The sequence below is a fragment of the Rhincodon typus genome, chromosome 13 (assembly GCF_021869965.1).
Source record: "Rhincodon typus isolate 14 chromosome 13, sRhiTyp1.1, whole genome shotgun sequence".
Classification (NCBI taxonomy): Eukaryota; Metazoa; Chordata; class Chondrichthyes; order Orectolobiformes; family Rhincodontidae; genus Rhincodon; species Rhincodon typus.
In genome coordinates this window covers 10911531-10925283 of record NC_063344.1, presented here as the reverse complement: position 1 = coordinate 10925283, position 13753 = coordinate 10911531, and the positions used below count along the sequence as shown (strand labels likewise).

At 41.2% G+C, this 13753-nt stretch overlaps 1 protein-coding gene across 3 annotated transcripts in view; it reads right to left on the bottom strand.

The window, feature by feature from the left end:
- Positions 1-2502: 2502 nt before the first annotated feature.
- eif2a (eukaryotic translation initiation factor 2A) overlaps positions 2503-13753 on the bottom strand; it is a 51594-nt gene continuing 40343 nt past the window's right edge. For all 3 annotated transcript variants that reach the window (XM_020516563.2, XM_048604811.1, XM_048604812.1), the window contains 5 exons: positions 10981-11552; positions 6317-6427; positions 6006-6122; positions 5732-5797; positions 2503-2720 (listed from right to left, as the gene is read on the bottom strand). In XM_020516563.2, the coding sequence (XP_020372152.2) occupies positions 2655-2720; positions 5732-5797; positions 6006-6122; positions 6317-6427; positions 10981-11552 (932 nt within the window). In that variant the 3' untranslated portion in view covers positions 2503-2654. The remainder of the gene's footprint in view (positions 2721-5731; positions 5798-6005; positions 6123-6316; positions 6428-10980; positions 11553-13753) is intronic.

The window sequence follows — 13753 nt, the reverse complement described above, 5'->3', positions numbered from 1 at the left end:
GCCTGCTGTGTTCCTCCAGCTCCACACCTTGTTATTTCAGACTCCAGCATCAGAAGTTCCTACTATCTCTGAATGAATGTAGAAAGGTTGCTGATCATGAAGGAAGCAACTTTTTTTTACAATTTGACTGGACTATATTACATATTCATAAATACCCTTGAGTACAGAGTAATAGGACTAGGCATCCAGCCCATCAAGCCTATTCCACCACTCAATTAGATCGTGGTGAGAATGTAAGAAATAAGAGATGCCAACAATTCAATCTCTCAAGCTTGCGTCACCACAGAATAAGATCATGGCTGATCTGCCCCAGGCCTGAACTCCTATGTTTTGGTTCTTCCTACCAAGGTGCATGACCTCACACTTTCCTACATTAAACTACATTTGCCAGGCTTTTGCCCACTCACTCAACCCTTCTATATTCCATTGCAGATTTATTATATCCTGATTATAATATGAAGATACCAAGAATTGCAGATCCTGGAGTCAGAGTCAACACAGTGTGGAACTGGAGGTACACAGCTGGTCAGGGAGCATCAGAGGAGCAGGAAAGTTGACATTTTGGAGCGGGACCCTTCTTCAGAACTGGGGAGGGGGAAGGGAGCTGGGAAATAAATAGAGGGAAGAGGGGTGGGGCTGGGGTAAGGAAGGTGGGGATTGGTCAGTTGGAAGGGTGGAGCGGATAGGTGGGAGAGAAGATGGACAGGTTGTGTCAGGTCAAGGAGGAGAGAGGGAGGATGGGTGGGGCTGGGGAAAGGTAGGTGGGGTGGATGCAGGTCGGGGGTAATGGGGATTGGCTGGTGGGAAGGGTGGAGCAGATAGGTGGGGAAGGTGATGGATGGGTTGTGTCAGCTCAAAGAGGTGACAGGGAGGAGGGGAGGTGGGATGGTGATAGGTGGATGCAGGCAGGGGGTAATAGGGATTGGTCAGTGGGAAGGGTGGAGCGGATGATGGATGGGTTGTGTCAGGTCAAGCAGGTGAGAGGGAGGAGGGAAGGTGGGATGGTGATAGGTGGATGCAGGCAGGGGGTAATAGGGATTGGTCAGTGGGAAGCGTGGAGCGGATGATGGATGGGTTGTGTCAGGTCAAGCAGGTGAGAGGGAGGAGGGAAGGTGGGATGGTGAGAGGTGGATGCAGGTGGGGGGTAGTGGGGATTGGTCAGTGGGAAGGGTGGGGCGGATAGGTGGGTAAGAAGATGGATAGGTTGTGTCAGGTCAAGGATGCGGGAATGACAGGGAGGGTTGGACATGGGAGGAGGCCAAGGGTGGGGTGATTTTAAAACTGATGCATTCTATGTTCAGGCCATCAGGCTGTAGGCTCCTGAGGCAGAATATGAGGTGTTGCTCCTTCAGTTTGCGTGTGGCATCATTGTGGCACTGGAGGTGGCCCAGGATGGACATGTCATCAAGGAAGTGGGAGTGGGAGTTAAAATGGTTAGCAACTGGAAGGTGTTGTCAACTATTGCACACAATTACACAGATGCTCCACGAAACGGTTCCGTCGGGTGCAGGCTATCAGGTCCTGGCAACTTGTTTGTCTTCAGTCCCATTAGTTTGTCAAATACTTTGTCCCACATGACAGAGACTGACACAAGATCAGTCCTCCAATTGGCACCTTGCTTATCTGCTGTCTCTGAGTTGTTTATAGTGTCCTCCACCATGAAGACCGATATATAATTTTGGTTTAAATTATCTGCCATTTCTGTGTTATCTGCCAAGAGTCCAACTTTCACTTTAGCTCCTCTTTCTTTTTATATACCTGTAGAAGTTCTTGTTGTTTGTTTTTATATTTGCGCCAAGTCAGTTTTGTCCCTTTTGTTAACTTAGAGCCATATTGCTGCTGGTTCCTGAAAAAAAGTCCTCATTTTCTGGCCCAACACCAGTTTTTGCAAATTTATATGCTTTTGTTTTTGATTGGACACTCTCCTTGACCTTTTGTTAACCACAAGTAGTTCATCCTTCTCATCCAGTTCCTTTCTTTGATTGGAATAAATTTTTGCTGAGCATAATGAAATATTTGTTTAAATATCTGCCACAGCTCATTTACTGACCTTCCCCTTAGTCTATTTTGTCAGGCCGGGCTTTAGACAAGTCTTTCCTAATGCCTCTGTAAAGACCTTTACTTATGTCGAAAACATTGGTTTGAGTACTGAGTTCTCCCCCTCAAACTGAATTTGAAATTCTACCTCGTACATTATAATTGCTATCCCGCCCCCAACAAAGTACAACATGCTGTTTGAAGCAGCAGCATATGACAGTTCTCCAGCCTGACTGGCATTTCACCTTCAATCAAAACAGATTATCTGATCAGTATTTCATTGCTGTTTGTGGGACCTCATTGTGCACAAATTGGCTGCCTCGTTCACCAACATTTCAACAATGGACACATTGAATGTTACTTTATTGGCTGTGAAATCAATAAGAGGTGCTAAATTTGCACTGGAATCTTGAACTGAAATGCAAATTTTTGACCAAAGTAGTATATTTTACTCACAATAAACAATTTTTTTATATTCTGTTATCCTCATTTATTTTAACACTGTCTAAATCTTTTACATTGCATAGTACAGTATTTGGATTTTAATCACAAATTCACAATGAAAATAATTTTCCAATGACAAATAAAAGCAGGTATTTTGAACTTCTTGGGGATATTTACAGGCCCAGTTCCAGGTCTTCTAGCTCCTTCAGAAGAGCATCTTCTTTCAGTATTTTCTCCAGCTGTAAATAGAGAGGTGTGTAGTCAAAGAAATCAATTCATAGCAATGGTGCCAATATAACCAGGTCAGCAGAATAGTTTGAATCAAGAAAAGTTGAATTTGGCTCCCTCCAGCAGCTTAATTGGGCAATTACTCGGCTTGGAGTTGAAACCAAAGACCAGAAAAGGCCAAGATTTGATCTTTAATCTCCCCAGAACAAGTTCGTCTCAACCATGTTGTGAAAATGAAGCCTAGGAACAAGACACCTAGGAAACAAGTCTCTTGGAAAATTTCAAAAACTCACTGTCTCCATTAATAAGATCTCAGACAGAAAATAAGAAGGTAGCAACAGCTGAGGTGACTGACAATTATGAGCTGATCCACAAATCCAAATCCCTTACCCATTACCCCCACAAACCCAAGAAGGATAGAAGATTTCCGTGGTCACAAGCTGTGACACCATCGTGCAGACTGCTGCAAATATAGGGAAAAGCATAGGACTTAGAGTCATAGAGATGCAAAGCACGGAAACAGATCCTTTGGTCCAACTCATCCATGCTGGTCAGATATCCGAAATTGATCTAGACCTATTTTCCAGCTTTTTGGGCGCACAAGATCAATGCAGACAAAGACAGTAAACAGACACAGTTGTTGCTCCGTGGGATCAAGTATTAACACTGCTGTGAGTATACTGAGAGTTCCAGGGAATTCTTTAAAGGGGAAGGGGAAATCCTTATTTCTCAAAATAGGCAAGTAAACCTATACTCATACTCATGGATGGAGAAGACAACCAAACTCTTGCTGGGGAAAGGCATGACATTCCCACAGGCAGTGTCACATGAATGCCAAGGTTTTAGTGAGTGGTAACAGTGGAGAGTATATCCCTGTACCTTTGGAAAGGGTGCACCTAGAGTGTGATTTATTATCTGGAAAACCAATTATAAGGGTTATCCATTGTTTACCTGAAGACATAGTCAACCTACGCCTGGGGAACAATTTGGCTGGAGCAAAGATAGTGCTTTGTCCCATATTATGGAAAGGCCACATGAGGTCAAGGAGACAGAGCAATTACAGGAAGAGGTTCCAGAGATATTTCCTTCATGCGTTGTAACTTGAACAATGACTCAACAAAGGTCATAACTGAAGATCAAATTGGCACCAAAGACATAATTTGGCTATCTGAAAATTTCTTTGGAGTTATGGATAATCTGAGGGAAATGTTCAATAAGTCTCCTCCAATTGAGGTACAGCAAACTGGTGCAGAATTAAGTAGCCCAATTGGCTTTAGCTTAAGCTGAAGTAGGCATGCCAGAATGCTACTGTAATAAAAATGAGATTCTGATGAGGAAGTGGAGACCTCCTCACAGACAAGTGGACCACAAGTGGGATAGCAGTTCACCAGCTAGTGGTACCAGCCCAAATATTATCAAGAAATGTTAAGAATAGCTCCGAAAGTTGCTAGGGCAGGACATGGGAATCAGGAAGCCCCAAGGACATATAGGTAGATATTTACACTGGTCAGGTCTTCACAAGGACATGGTGTTGTTTTGTAAAACATGCCATATGTGTCAGATGGTGGGAAAACCATAACACACAATTAATCTGGTACCTCTAATTCCCATACCAGTTTTTCATCATCTATTTAGTGGACCATTTTTAATAAAAACATAAGCGGGACGCCTATATATTCTTACTATTCTGCTACTAGATTCCTAGAGACCATACACTTGTGAACAATCACTGCTAAATTAGTGGATGAGAAGTTAACCAGTTCTTCATTCAATTTGGATTTCTGATGGAGATCCTGTTGCATCAAGTTTCCAACTTAAACTTTAATCAACATTTTTAACTGCTAGGATTTAAGTTTTAAACAAGTGAGGTTAATGCTGATGGATCAAAGCATTGCTCTGAAAAATGAACCAGTGAATGACTGTTGTTGAGTTGAAACAGGCTGAGTGCATCTAATTGTTCTTTCTGTCTGTAAAGAACAGGGGCCAGAGTGATAATACAAGCAGCTTTCAGTACATGCAAGCCAGAATGTCAATCCTAAATTGATTGTCACTTCTCACATTCAGGATTATCTTGTAAATGTTGTCCAAGTGTGCAATCACATTTAATGTGAATTCTGCAAGCGCAGTCTGGTTGAGTGGGGTCAGTACCTTACTAGTTGAGAACAGTCAAAGCGAGATGCTGTTGATGCTGTTTGCTGCTTGTTATGAGTATGTTGTTTGATACAAGTTACCCATCTTTATGACATATGGCCTACACCCTGGCATTGCAATGGCACTGAAATTCATATGTCACATTATTAATTTGCGTGATACGCAGAATGTCTTTTTGGCAGCATCCTCTTAGTGGTGCGTGCCACTCATGTCACTACTGTCTTGAATCAAAGTCTGGCTGTTAACTGTCAATCATCAGCAACTTGTGCACGCTTCATGACAATGTTTCTACCCAACAAGAGTCCACGTATCAAACAACCAGCACTCTTCTCCCATGCGCTGTATGTTCTTTTTCCTTTATTTTTGTGAATTATCCTGTTTAGTACAAGATGTAACGTTTTGACAAAGTGTGTTCAGTAATACTCAATTTGATACTTACTGGTTGGTGGATACTATTATTGTAGATCTGACATAAAGGAAGCGTACGACTGACCATTAAATTTATGTTGTGACCCGTGCAGGAGAAGGACTAGAGAGAGTCAATGTACTCCTCAAGTCTTGGCCATAATACATTTCAGAACCCATCAAACCAGAGTGGAAGCAAGTCATCCTCCATCTTGAAGTCTGTCTAAGGAAGAAGCAAAGCAAACTCCAACCTATGATTTCTCTCATCGGTTACAGACAGATCTACTATTTGATTTCTGGGTTTCGCTTTAGCATACCAAACCCTTCAGACACTGCTGGGGCAGCGAACAGAAACTTGTAGGTGGCATCCAAATTAGGGCACGGAGCAAACAGACAATTGTTTGGTACTTGGATATCTGCCAGCTGCATATAAAACCCAAATAGAAAGCATTAACTTTTTTAATACCTGGTTTTTTTCTAGTTGTTTGCCGGATGCTTCTTGTTCTTTTAGTTGTTCAATTGCTTTAAGTTTCTGCAACAAAAAAATCCTTTGTTAAGTGGTGAGCAGTCAAAGGCTTTGAGATGCAATCAAACCCATTTCTGTGATAAATGAAGTGCAAAACATGGTTTTACTGTTAAAATAGCAAAATATATTTTTAATTCATCAACATATACACACTGACTTGTTTTGCTGTTCATCTTCTCCTCCGCCAGCCCTACACATCTTCCCAACAGCTTACCTTTTTGATGTTCTTAATTTTCTTATCGACTTCTGGGTCACCGTGGCCCTCAGAAGATTGTACAGCTCTAGGTTCTCGGTCAGATGGTGCTTCATGTGTAACATCTGACTTGCTCTCCTGCAGATGGGGAGGCAGGGAAGGAAGGTCATTAATATCAAGAATCTCTGCTTGCTCTCTCATATGCTTTTCTAAAGCCAAGCTCTTATCTGTTTATTTAACAACAACCACACGGAGAAATGATTGTGAAAGGTTAGAGAAGCAACAGACATAGCAAGGGTGTTTGTGGTGATTGAGCTGGCGTGTGAAAATACCTGCTTTGCTGCCTTTCGAGCCTCTCGTTTCTTTTGATTTTTTAGAGCAGCTTTTGAAAGTTGCTTATCTGCAGTTTGTGGTTTCATGTTCTGAGGTGGCTCCTCTTCATGCTAGTTGGAAAGAAAATAGGTTATACATGAGATGCAGGTGTACATGACATTGTAAATAAATATATATTCAATGTACAATCAGTAGCCTTTAGTTTAAAACTTACATATGCTCATTTTGAATTCACAAATTATAAATTCACAGCACACAACATTTCTCAACATTGAGCAAACTATGCAACATTTGTTACCAAATTCATTTCAAATCCATTCAATTTCCTTTCTTCCCCTTCTGATGAATCTTGGTGGGTACAATACAAGTCAGGACCCAACACCTCGCTTTAGTGGACATGTAGAAATTTTGATATTGAATGTCAGCACGCTAAATAGTCATGGGCTGCATTATTGCAAAAACCAGATCCTGCCTTCACAAACAGACCACCAAACAGCTGTGTCCAAATAGCAATCAGGGATGTAAACTCTTAGCTATTTTCCTATTTCTACTCAAGTGCATTTAGGTCAATTATAGTACTGTTGTCCGAGATAAGATCAGCAAGACAGGAGGTGAGATAACTTTTATGAAGTTTAAAAATGTATGCATTTATTACATTTTGAACAAAAAATTTTGAAGAAAAAGCAGCAACTTTTAAATTTGTTTCTCCTTGCTCATTTTTACTGGGAGGAGGGATTGAGTCAAGTCTTTGGAGTTTGAAGAATGACAGATCATCTCACTGAAATATCAAAGCTATTGACAGTGTTTGACAGAGTAGAAAGCACAATTCCTCTGGCTCAAAAATCTCAAACAAGTCACTGTCTGAGAATAAGGGCTAGCCATTTAGAACTGAGGTGATTTGATTTATTACTGTCATGCGTACCAAGACACAGTGAAAAGTGTTATCTTATGATGAGGAGAAATATCTTCATTCAGCAAATAGTGCAAATCTTCAGAATTTTCTACCCCCAGGGGACTCAGTTGCTGAGAGCAGTCAGGACAGAGACTGGCAAAAGTTGGTAAGGGAATCAAGTAATACGGGTATGGAGTGGGAAGCAAAACCCATATCAGCCATGACTTCACTGAAGAACAAAGCATGAATCGAATAGCCAACTCCTGCATCTATTTCTAATGTTCTTATTTATCACTTGAAGATATATTCAAGATAATATATTCTCTTAGATATATTCAACAAGATGAGCATAAGCCTGATATTTCCCTATTTGTAGACTCATATGCTACCGTTGTTAAATAAACCATAACTAGTATGTACTGGGGCCTGGCAAAATACAGCCTTTGCTTGAATTGGCTAATTTGACATTTAGCACCAGTCTATACCATAGCATCAGAATGAAATCAATTATGTCCATGTTTTTATGGGTCATTACGGGTATGCTTCATTGAGCTCTGCAGTTCAGCTATAAATTTATATTCAAATCAATTTCTATACATAACAAATTGGGATATCAACAGATCTTGGGTGTTCTAATTTAGAATTCATCCATCAACAAGGTAACAAGCTTAAAACAGCCATATTCAGAACTTGACAACAACCAAATGCAAACTGGCCAAGCCAGTGGATAAGAACAACAAACAGGATTGTGTTCCCTTGCCTAAATTAGTTGGGTTCCCAAGGTTCATTGGTTGCACATGGACCAGGTACTGTAGGTTGAGTACCTCTGTTCAAGACAATCTTTAATGCTGGCATGATCATCCTCATCAGCCTGAGCTGGGATATGAATCCAGGAACCAGAAGCTAAAAGGAAAGCATCATCTAGCTCTGCAGGCAGTTTCCAATGCACAGAGTTTACTTCCATATTATTAACTGTGATTAATAGCCGCTTGCTACAGTACAGTCATAGAGTCATAGATTTGTACAGCACGGAAATAGGCCTTTTGGTCCAACTTGTCCATGCCGATCAGATATTTATATTAATCTAAACCCATTTGTCAGCATTTGGCCTTCCTATTCCTGTACCCATCCAGATACCTTTTAAATGCTATAATTCACAACTCCCTCTGGCAGATCGTTCCATACATGCATCACCCTCTGCATGAAAATGTTGACCTTAGGTCCCTTTCATATCTTTCCCCTCTCACCTTAAACCTATGCCCTCTAGTTTTGGACTCCCCTACCCTGGGAATAAGGCCTTGGCTATTCACCGTATCTATGCTCCTCATGATTTTATGAACCTCTATAAGGTCACCCCTCAATCTCTGATGCTCCAGCGAAAATAGCCCCAGCCTATTTAACCTCTCCCTATAGCTCAAAACCTCCAACCCCTTGTTGTCCATGTAAATCTTTTCTGCACCCTTTCAAGTTTAACAAAATCTTTCCCAAAGCAGGGAGACCAGAACTCAATACAATATTCCAAAAGTAGCCTAACCAATGTTCTGTACAGCTGCAACATGACCTCCCAACTCCTAAACTCAATGCACTGACCCATAAAGGCAAGTGTATTAAATGCCTACTTCACAACCCTGTCTACCTGGGATTCCACCTTCAAGGAACTATGAACCTGCACCCCAAGGTCACTTTGTTCAGCAACATTCCCCAGGGCCCTACAATTAAGTATATAAATCCTGTTCTGGTTTGCCTTAATAAAATGCAACACCTGACATTTATCTAAATTAAACTCCATCTGCCACTCCTCAGCCTGTCTACCCATCAGAACAAGGTCCTATTGTACTCTGAGATAATCTTCTTCACCATCTACTACACCACCAATTTTGGTGTCGTCTTCAAACTTATTAACCATTCCTCTTATATTCATATTCAAGTCATTTATATAAATGATAAAAAGCAGTGGACCCAGCACCAATCCTTGGGCACACTGCTGGTCACAGGCCTCCAGTCAGAAAAACAACTCTCCTCCACCACCCTCTCTCTCCTACCTTCAAGCCGATTTTGTATCCAAATGGCTCGCTTTCCCTGGATTCCATGTGATCTAACCTTACTAGCCAGTCTACCAAGCGGAACCTTGTAAAATGCCTTGCTGAAGTCCACATAGACAACATCCACTGCTCTGCCCTCATCAATCTCAACACTCACATTGTAAAGATAATGCAGTGCACAGTAATAAAAGAGAGCACCTCTTCAGTTCAGTTTAATACAAACGTGAAGGGAAAGAAGTGTAAATGAATTATTCGAGCACTGGGTACAGCATACTTGATAATGCAAGAGGCATTCCAGATGTACATTTCAAACTCCTGGATGCTAAAAGCCTGAAAGAAAGCAGCAGTTTTAACTGTGATGTAGGTGTCACCAGGAACACAACTAACTGGTGCAATCGCTCACAAGATGTGTCCATCAGAGAGCTCCTTTTGGAATCATGGAACATGTTGCTCCATACACAGTTGAGATGTCCTGTATTTATTAAGGCTAACTCAAAAGGACACATACATGTGTATACAGCAAACTTTGTCTTAACAGGCACTCTTGAAAAACTGGCAAAAATTACATAACTGAAATACTATAAGTTTACTGCATTATCATGATCTCCGTGATATCTTAGTAGTCAATTGAGTGTGCGAGTGAGAAGGCTCTCTGCTGATAAGTTTTATTTAAGGCAAAGTTGCAGTATTATATAAGGGATTTATGCTGTAAATAAATTATAATACTGATGTGAATAGCTCCTGCTTTGCTGACTGTAGGGATCCACTGTGTGAAGGAGTTGCATACCAACAGCAATGAGGGTATGATAGAAACATAGAAAATAGGAGCAGGAGTAGGCCATTCAAGCCTGCTCCACCATTCAATCTGATCATGGCTGATCATCAAGCTCAATACACTAATCCCACCCTCTCCAATATCCCTTGCTCCCTTTGACTACATTTAACTCCTTCTTGAAAACACAATGTTTTGGCCTCAATCATTTTCTGTATTAGTGAATTCCATAGGCTCACCACTCTGTGGGTGAAGAAATTTCTCCTCATCTTAGTCCTAAAGGGTTTAGCCCTTCTCCTTAAACTGTGACACGTGGCTCTGGACTCCCCCAGCATCTAACCTGTCTAGTACTGTTACAAATTTATAGGTTTCTATGAGATACTCCCTCATTCTTCTAAACTCCAGCAAATACAATCCTAACCGACTCAATCTCTCCTCATAGATCAGTCCTATCATTCCAGGAGTCAATTTGATAAACCTCCGCTGCACTCTCTCTATAACAAGAACATCCTTCCTCAGATAAGGAGACCAAACTGCACACAATATTCCAGGTGTGGTCTCGCCAATGCCGCATCTAATTGCAGCAAGACATCCTCGTTCCTGTAGCGATGAAGAATTTTATAAATGCACTGAAGTGACAGTGATCAAATCTTTCAGGAGGGATTGAATCCACAGCTTTTAACCCAGAGTGAACGAAAGGGTTCAGATGCACTAAAATCTAAGCTTCCCATTTTTATTTCCCTATAAATTCATAGCATGCTGTTAAATATTTTGATGGGATAGGAATGCAGGGCATTTTTATACTGGGTTCTGAAATATTAATTTGACTTCAATATACATTCAGAACAGACTTCCAATGATGGAAAATTAATAGCAAGAGCGAAAAAAAACTATTAAAAGTTGTACAGATGTTAAAAAGGGAACCCAAACTCAAATAACCAAATGTACCACACTCACCAATTTAGAACTCGTTACTGGCTTGTTTCTCAATGCTGGGGGTCTGTAAGCCTGTGCAGGTTTGACATCAATACTAGGGACATCATTGGGAACAGTCTGATATTTGATGGGCTTTTCCGGGAAAGCCCCATCTACAAAAGGCTGCCATTGCACTTCCCAGAGCTCAGAGTTCGATGGCACTTCAACTTTATGACGGACGGCGCCACTGTAGTGCCAGATCTTGTAGCCATTGCTAACCCGTAGTCTTGGTGAGCAGGTTGCTGTTACAATGTGCTCTCCATCTGGGCACCATGAGAAGGAGGTTGTATCAGCAGCTTGGGGCTTAGAAATTTGCTTGTACTTTTTTACGTCCCACACTTCCATTTGTCCTCGGAGGTTTCCAAAGCCCGCCAGTACGAGGATGTGTCCCTGAGGGCTGTAGAAGGCCGCATTCCGAGGGCCAGTGCCAAAATCAAAGACAGGGTCACACTTGTGGTTGAAGACTGTAGCTTTAGCAGGCATGAAACCATACACAGCACAAAATTCAAGTGAGTTTGGATTCCAGATAACATCATAAATTGGGCCATTTTTTGCTGAAAGAGAAAATTTTTTCAACAATAAGATGCTGTCACTCCACCTCAATATGGCAATAACATTACATAGGGTCTTTAATAGAGAAAAGATGTGCAAGGACACTTCACAGAGGGGTAATCCTAGAAAAACGGATTCCAAACTAAACAAGATATTAAGGATATTTGGTGAGGTGGTGGCATTCTTGCTTGAGTCAGCATCATAAGTTCAAGCCTTCTCATAGACTTCAGCATAAATTTAGGTGACAGCCTTTGCAGTGCTATAGGAATGCCAGAATAAATGAAGGTCCTGCAAGTTTAACTGTGCGCAAGTGATCCAACAGCACGCCTAGAAGGGTAGGGAGTTCTCCCAACGCTCTAACAAATATTCACACCCTCAAAACTCAAGAAGTTCTGGTCATTGATTAACCTGCTAATCGTGGATCGTTTTTTTGCTCTGATTGGTAACAACAGTAATTGTTCTTCAAAATGCAATCCATAAGATGAAAAGCAACCTGGGACATGACAAAGGCCTGAGAAGGCACAATACAAACACAAATTTCTTCAGTCTATACAGCTTATTCCAGTGCATTCGCTGTCAGTCTTATACCAAACACCCTTCATAAACTTGAGCTCACCCAAAACCTTCACAAATTCCATCACATTTTATTCACTCATCACCCCTGTGCTGGCTAACCTACAATGGCTCTTGGTCATGCAACACTTCAATTTTAAATTTGTCTTCCTCATTTTCAATTCCCTCCCATGTCTTTCCCCTTCTCTATCTCTGTAACTGTCTTCACCTCTACAACCTCTGAGATTTCTGCACTCTTCCAATTCCAATCTCTTGTGCATCCTCAATTTTTAATCACACCGTCATTGAAGGCTGTACCTTCAGCTGCCTCCTCCTTAAGCTCTGGAATTTCACCCCTAAACTGGCCCATCTCTACCTCCCCTTTTAAGACATTTCTTAAAACTTATGCCTTTGACCATGCCTTTGGTCACTTATCCTCTTATGTCCTGATGTGTTTCATTGTTAAATTCTGTTTGACAACAGTCCTTTGAACTGTCTTCAGATATTCAAGGTGTATATGAATAGCAGTTGTTGTCAACTTGAGAAGCAGTAAACTGCACTAAATGGGCACATTGAGCTATCGGGGTTTACAGCAGAATAGCAGGTCAATTCACCAAGTCTCGTTAGATAACACCTTCCAAACCTATAACTTCCAAACTTATAACTATCTAACAAGGCAAGGGCAGCCAATACATGGGAACACTACCAGCGGAAAGTTCCCCTCCAAGTCACTCACTATCCTGATTTGTGGGATTGTGGGTACACCTAAACCTAACAGACTACAGGGTTTCAAGAAGGCAGCTTGCCACCAGCTTCTCCAGGGCAACTAGGAATGGGCAATAAATGCTGGTCCTGTCAGTGATACCCATTTCCTGGATTGAATTGAAAAAAATATTTAGTCTCTGGCACCTGCTCAAGTTCTGACACATTATATAACACAGCCACCATACAGCTAGAGAGGAAGTAAGACAGAGAATAGTAATGGGCTCATTAGCTTTTGGAGGGACATAACTGGTGGAATAACCCAAACAGTAAAGTCCTGGAAGTCTTAAGTTGTCCAACCAGCATCAGGAAAGACAGTCATAAGCAACAACATGGCAATTTTCTCTTATTTTTGCCTTTCTGATTAGTAGAAAATATTGCACTGAAAGAATTCCACCAGGATCCTTTCTATAAAGTCACTTATATTTCATAAGGTAGATACTATAAAGAAGTCATTCAGCTTATCATTTCTCATCCATCTATACAACAACTGTGCTCCTTCATGACAGCATCCAGCTGTTTCTTGTGTCTAATGCTGGCATTTATTCATTTCAACATCTGTGTTTGGCCTTCTGTCCTATTTTAATTGACAGTAATGTTCTACATTCTTGTTTTCTGTACAGTTCCAATAGACAGCTCCATATCCAAGAGCAGAGATCAGAAATATGAAAAAGCCTAGTCCCTGCTGGCTATATGCAGGTGTAGAATCAGGAAAGATCTGCCACAGCAAGACATCTGGAGTACTCCACTTGATTCATGATGGCTGTCCTCAGTACAATTCAGTGAATTAAGTATCTAATTAGAAAGTGGAGAATAACCTATCCCAGTTAACACAAGTATGTGGGAAACCACAGGCAAATATCCACATCTAATCAATCAATAAAAACAG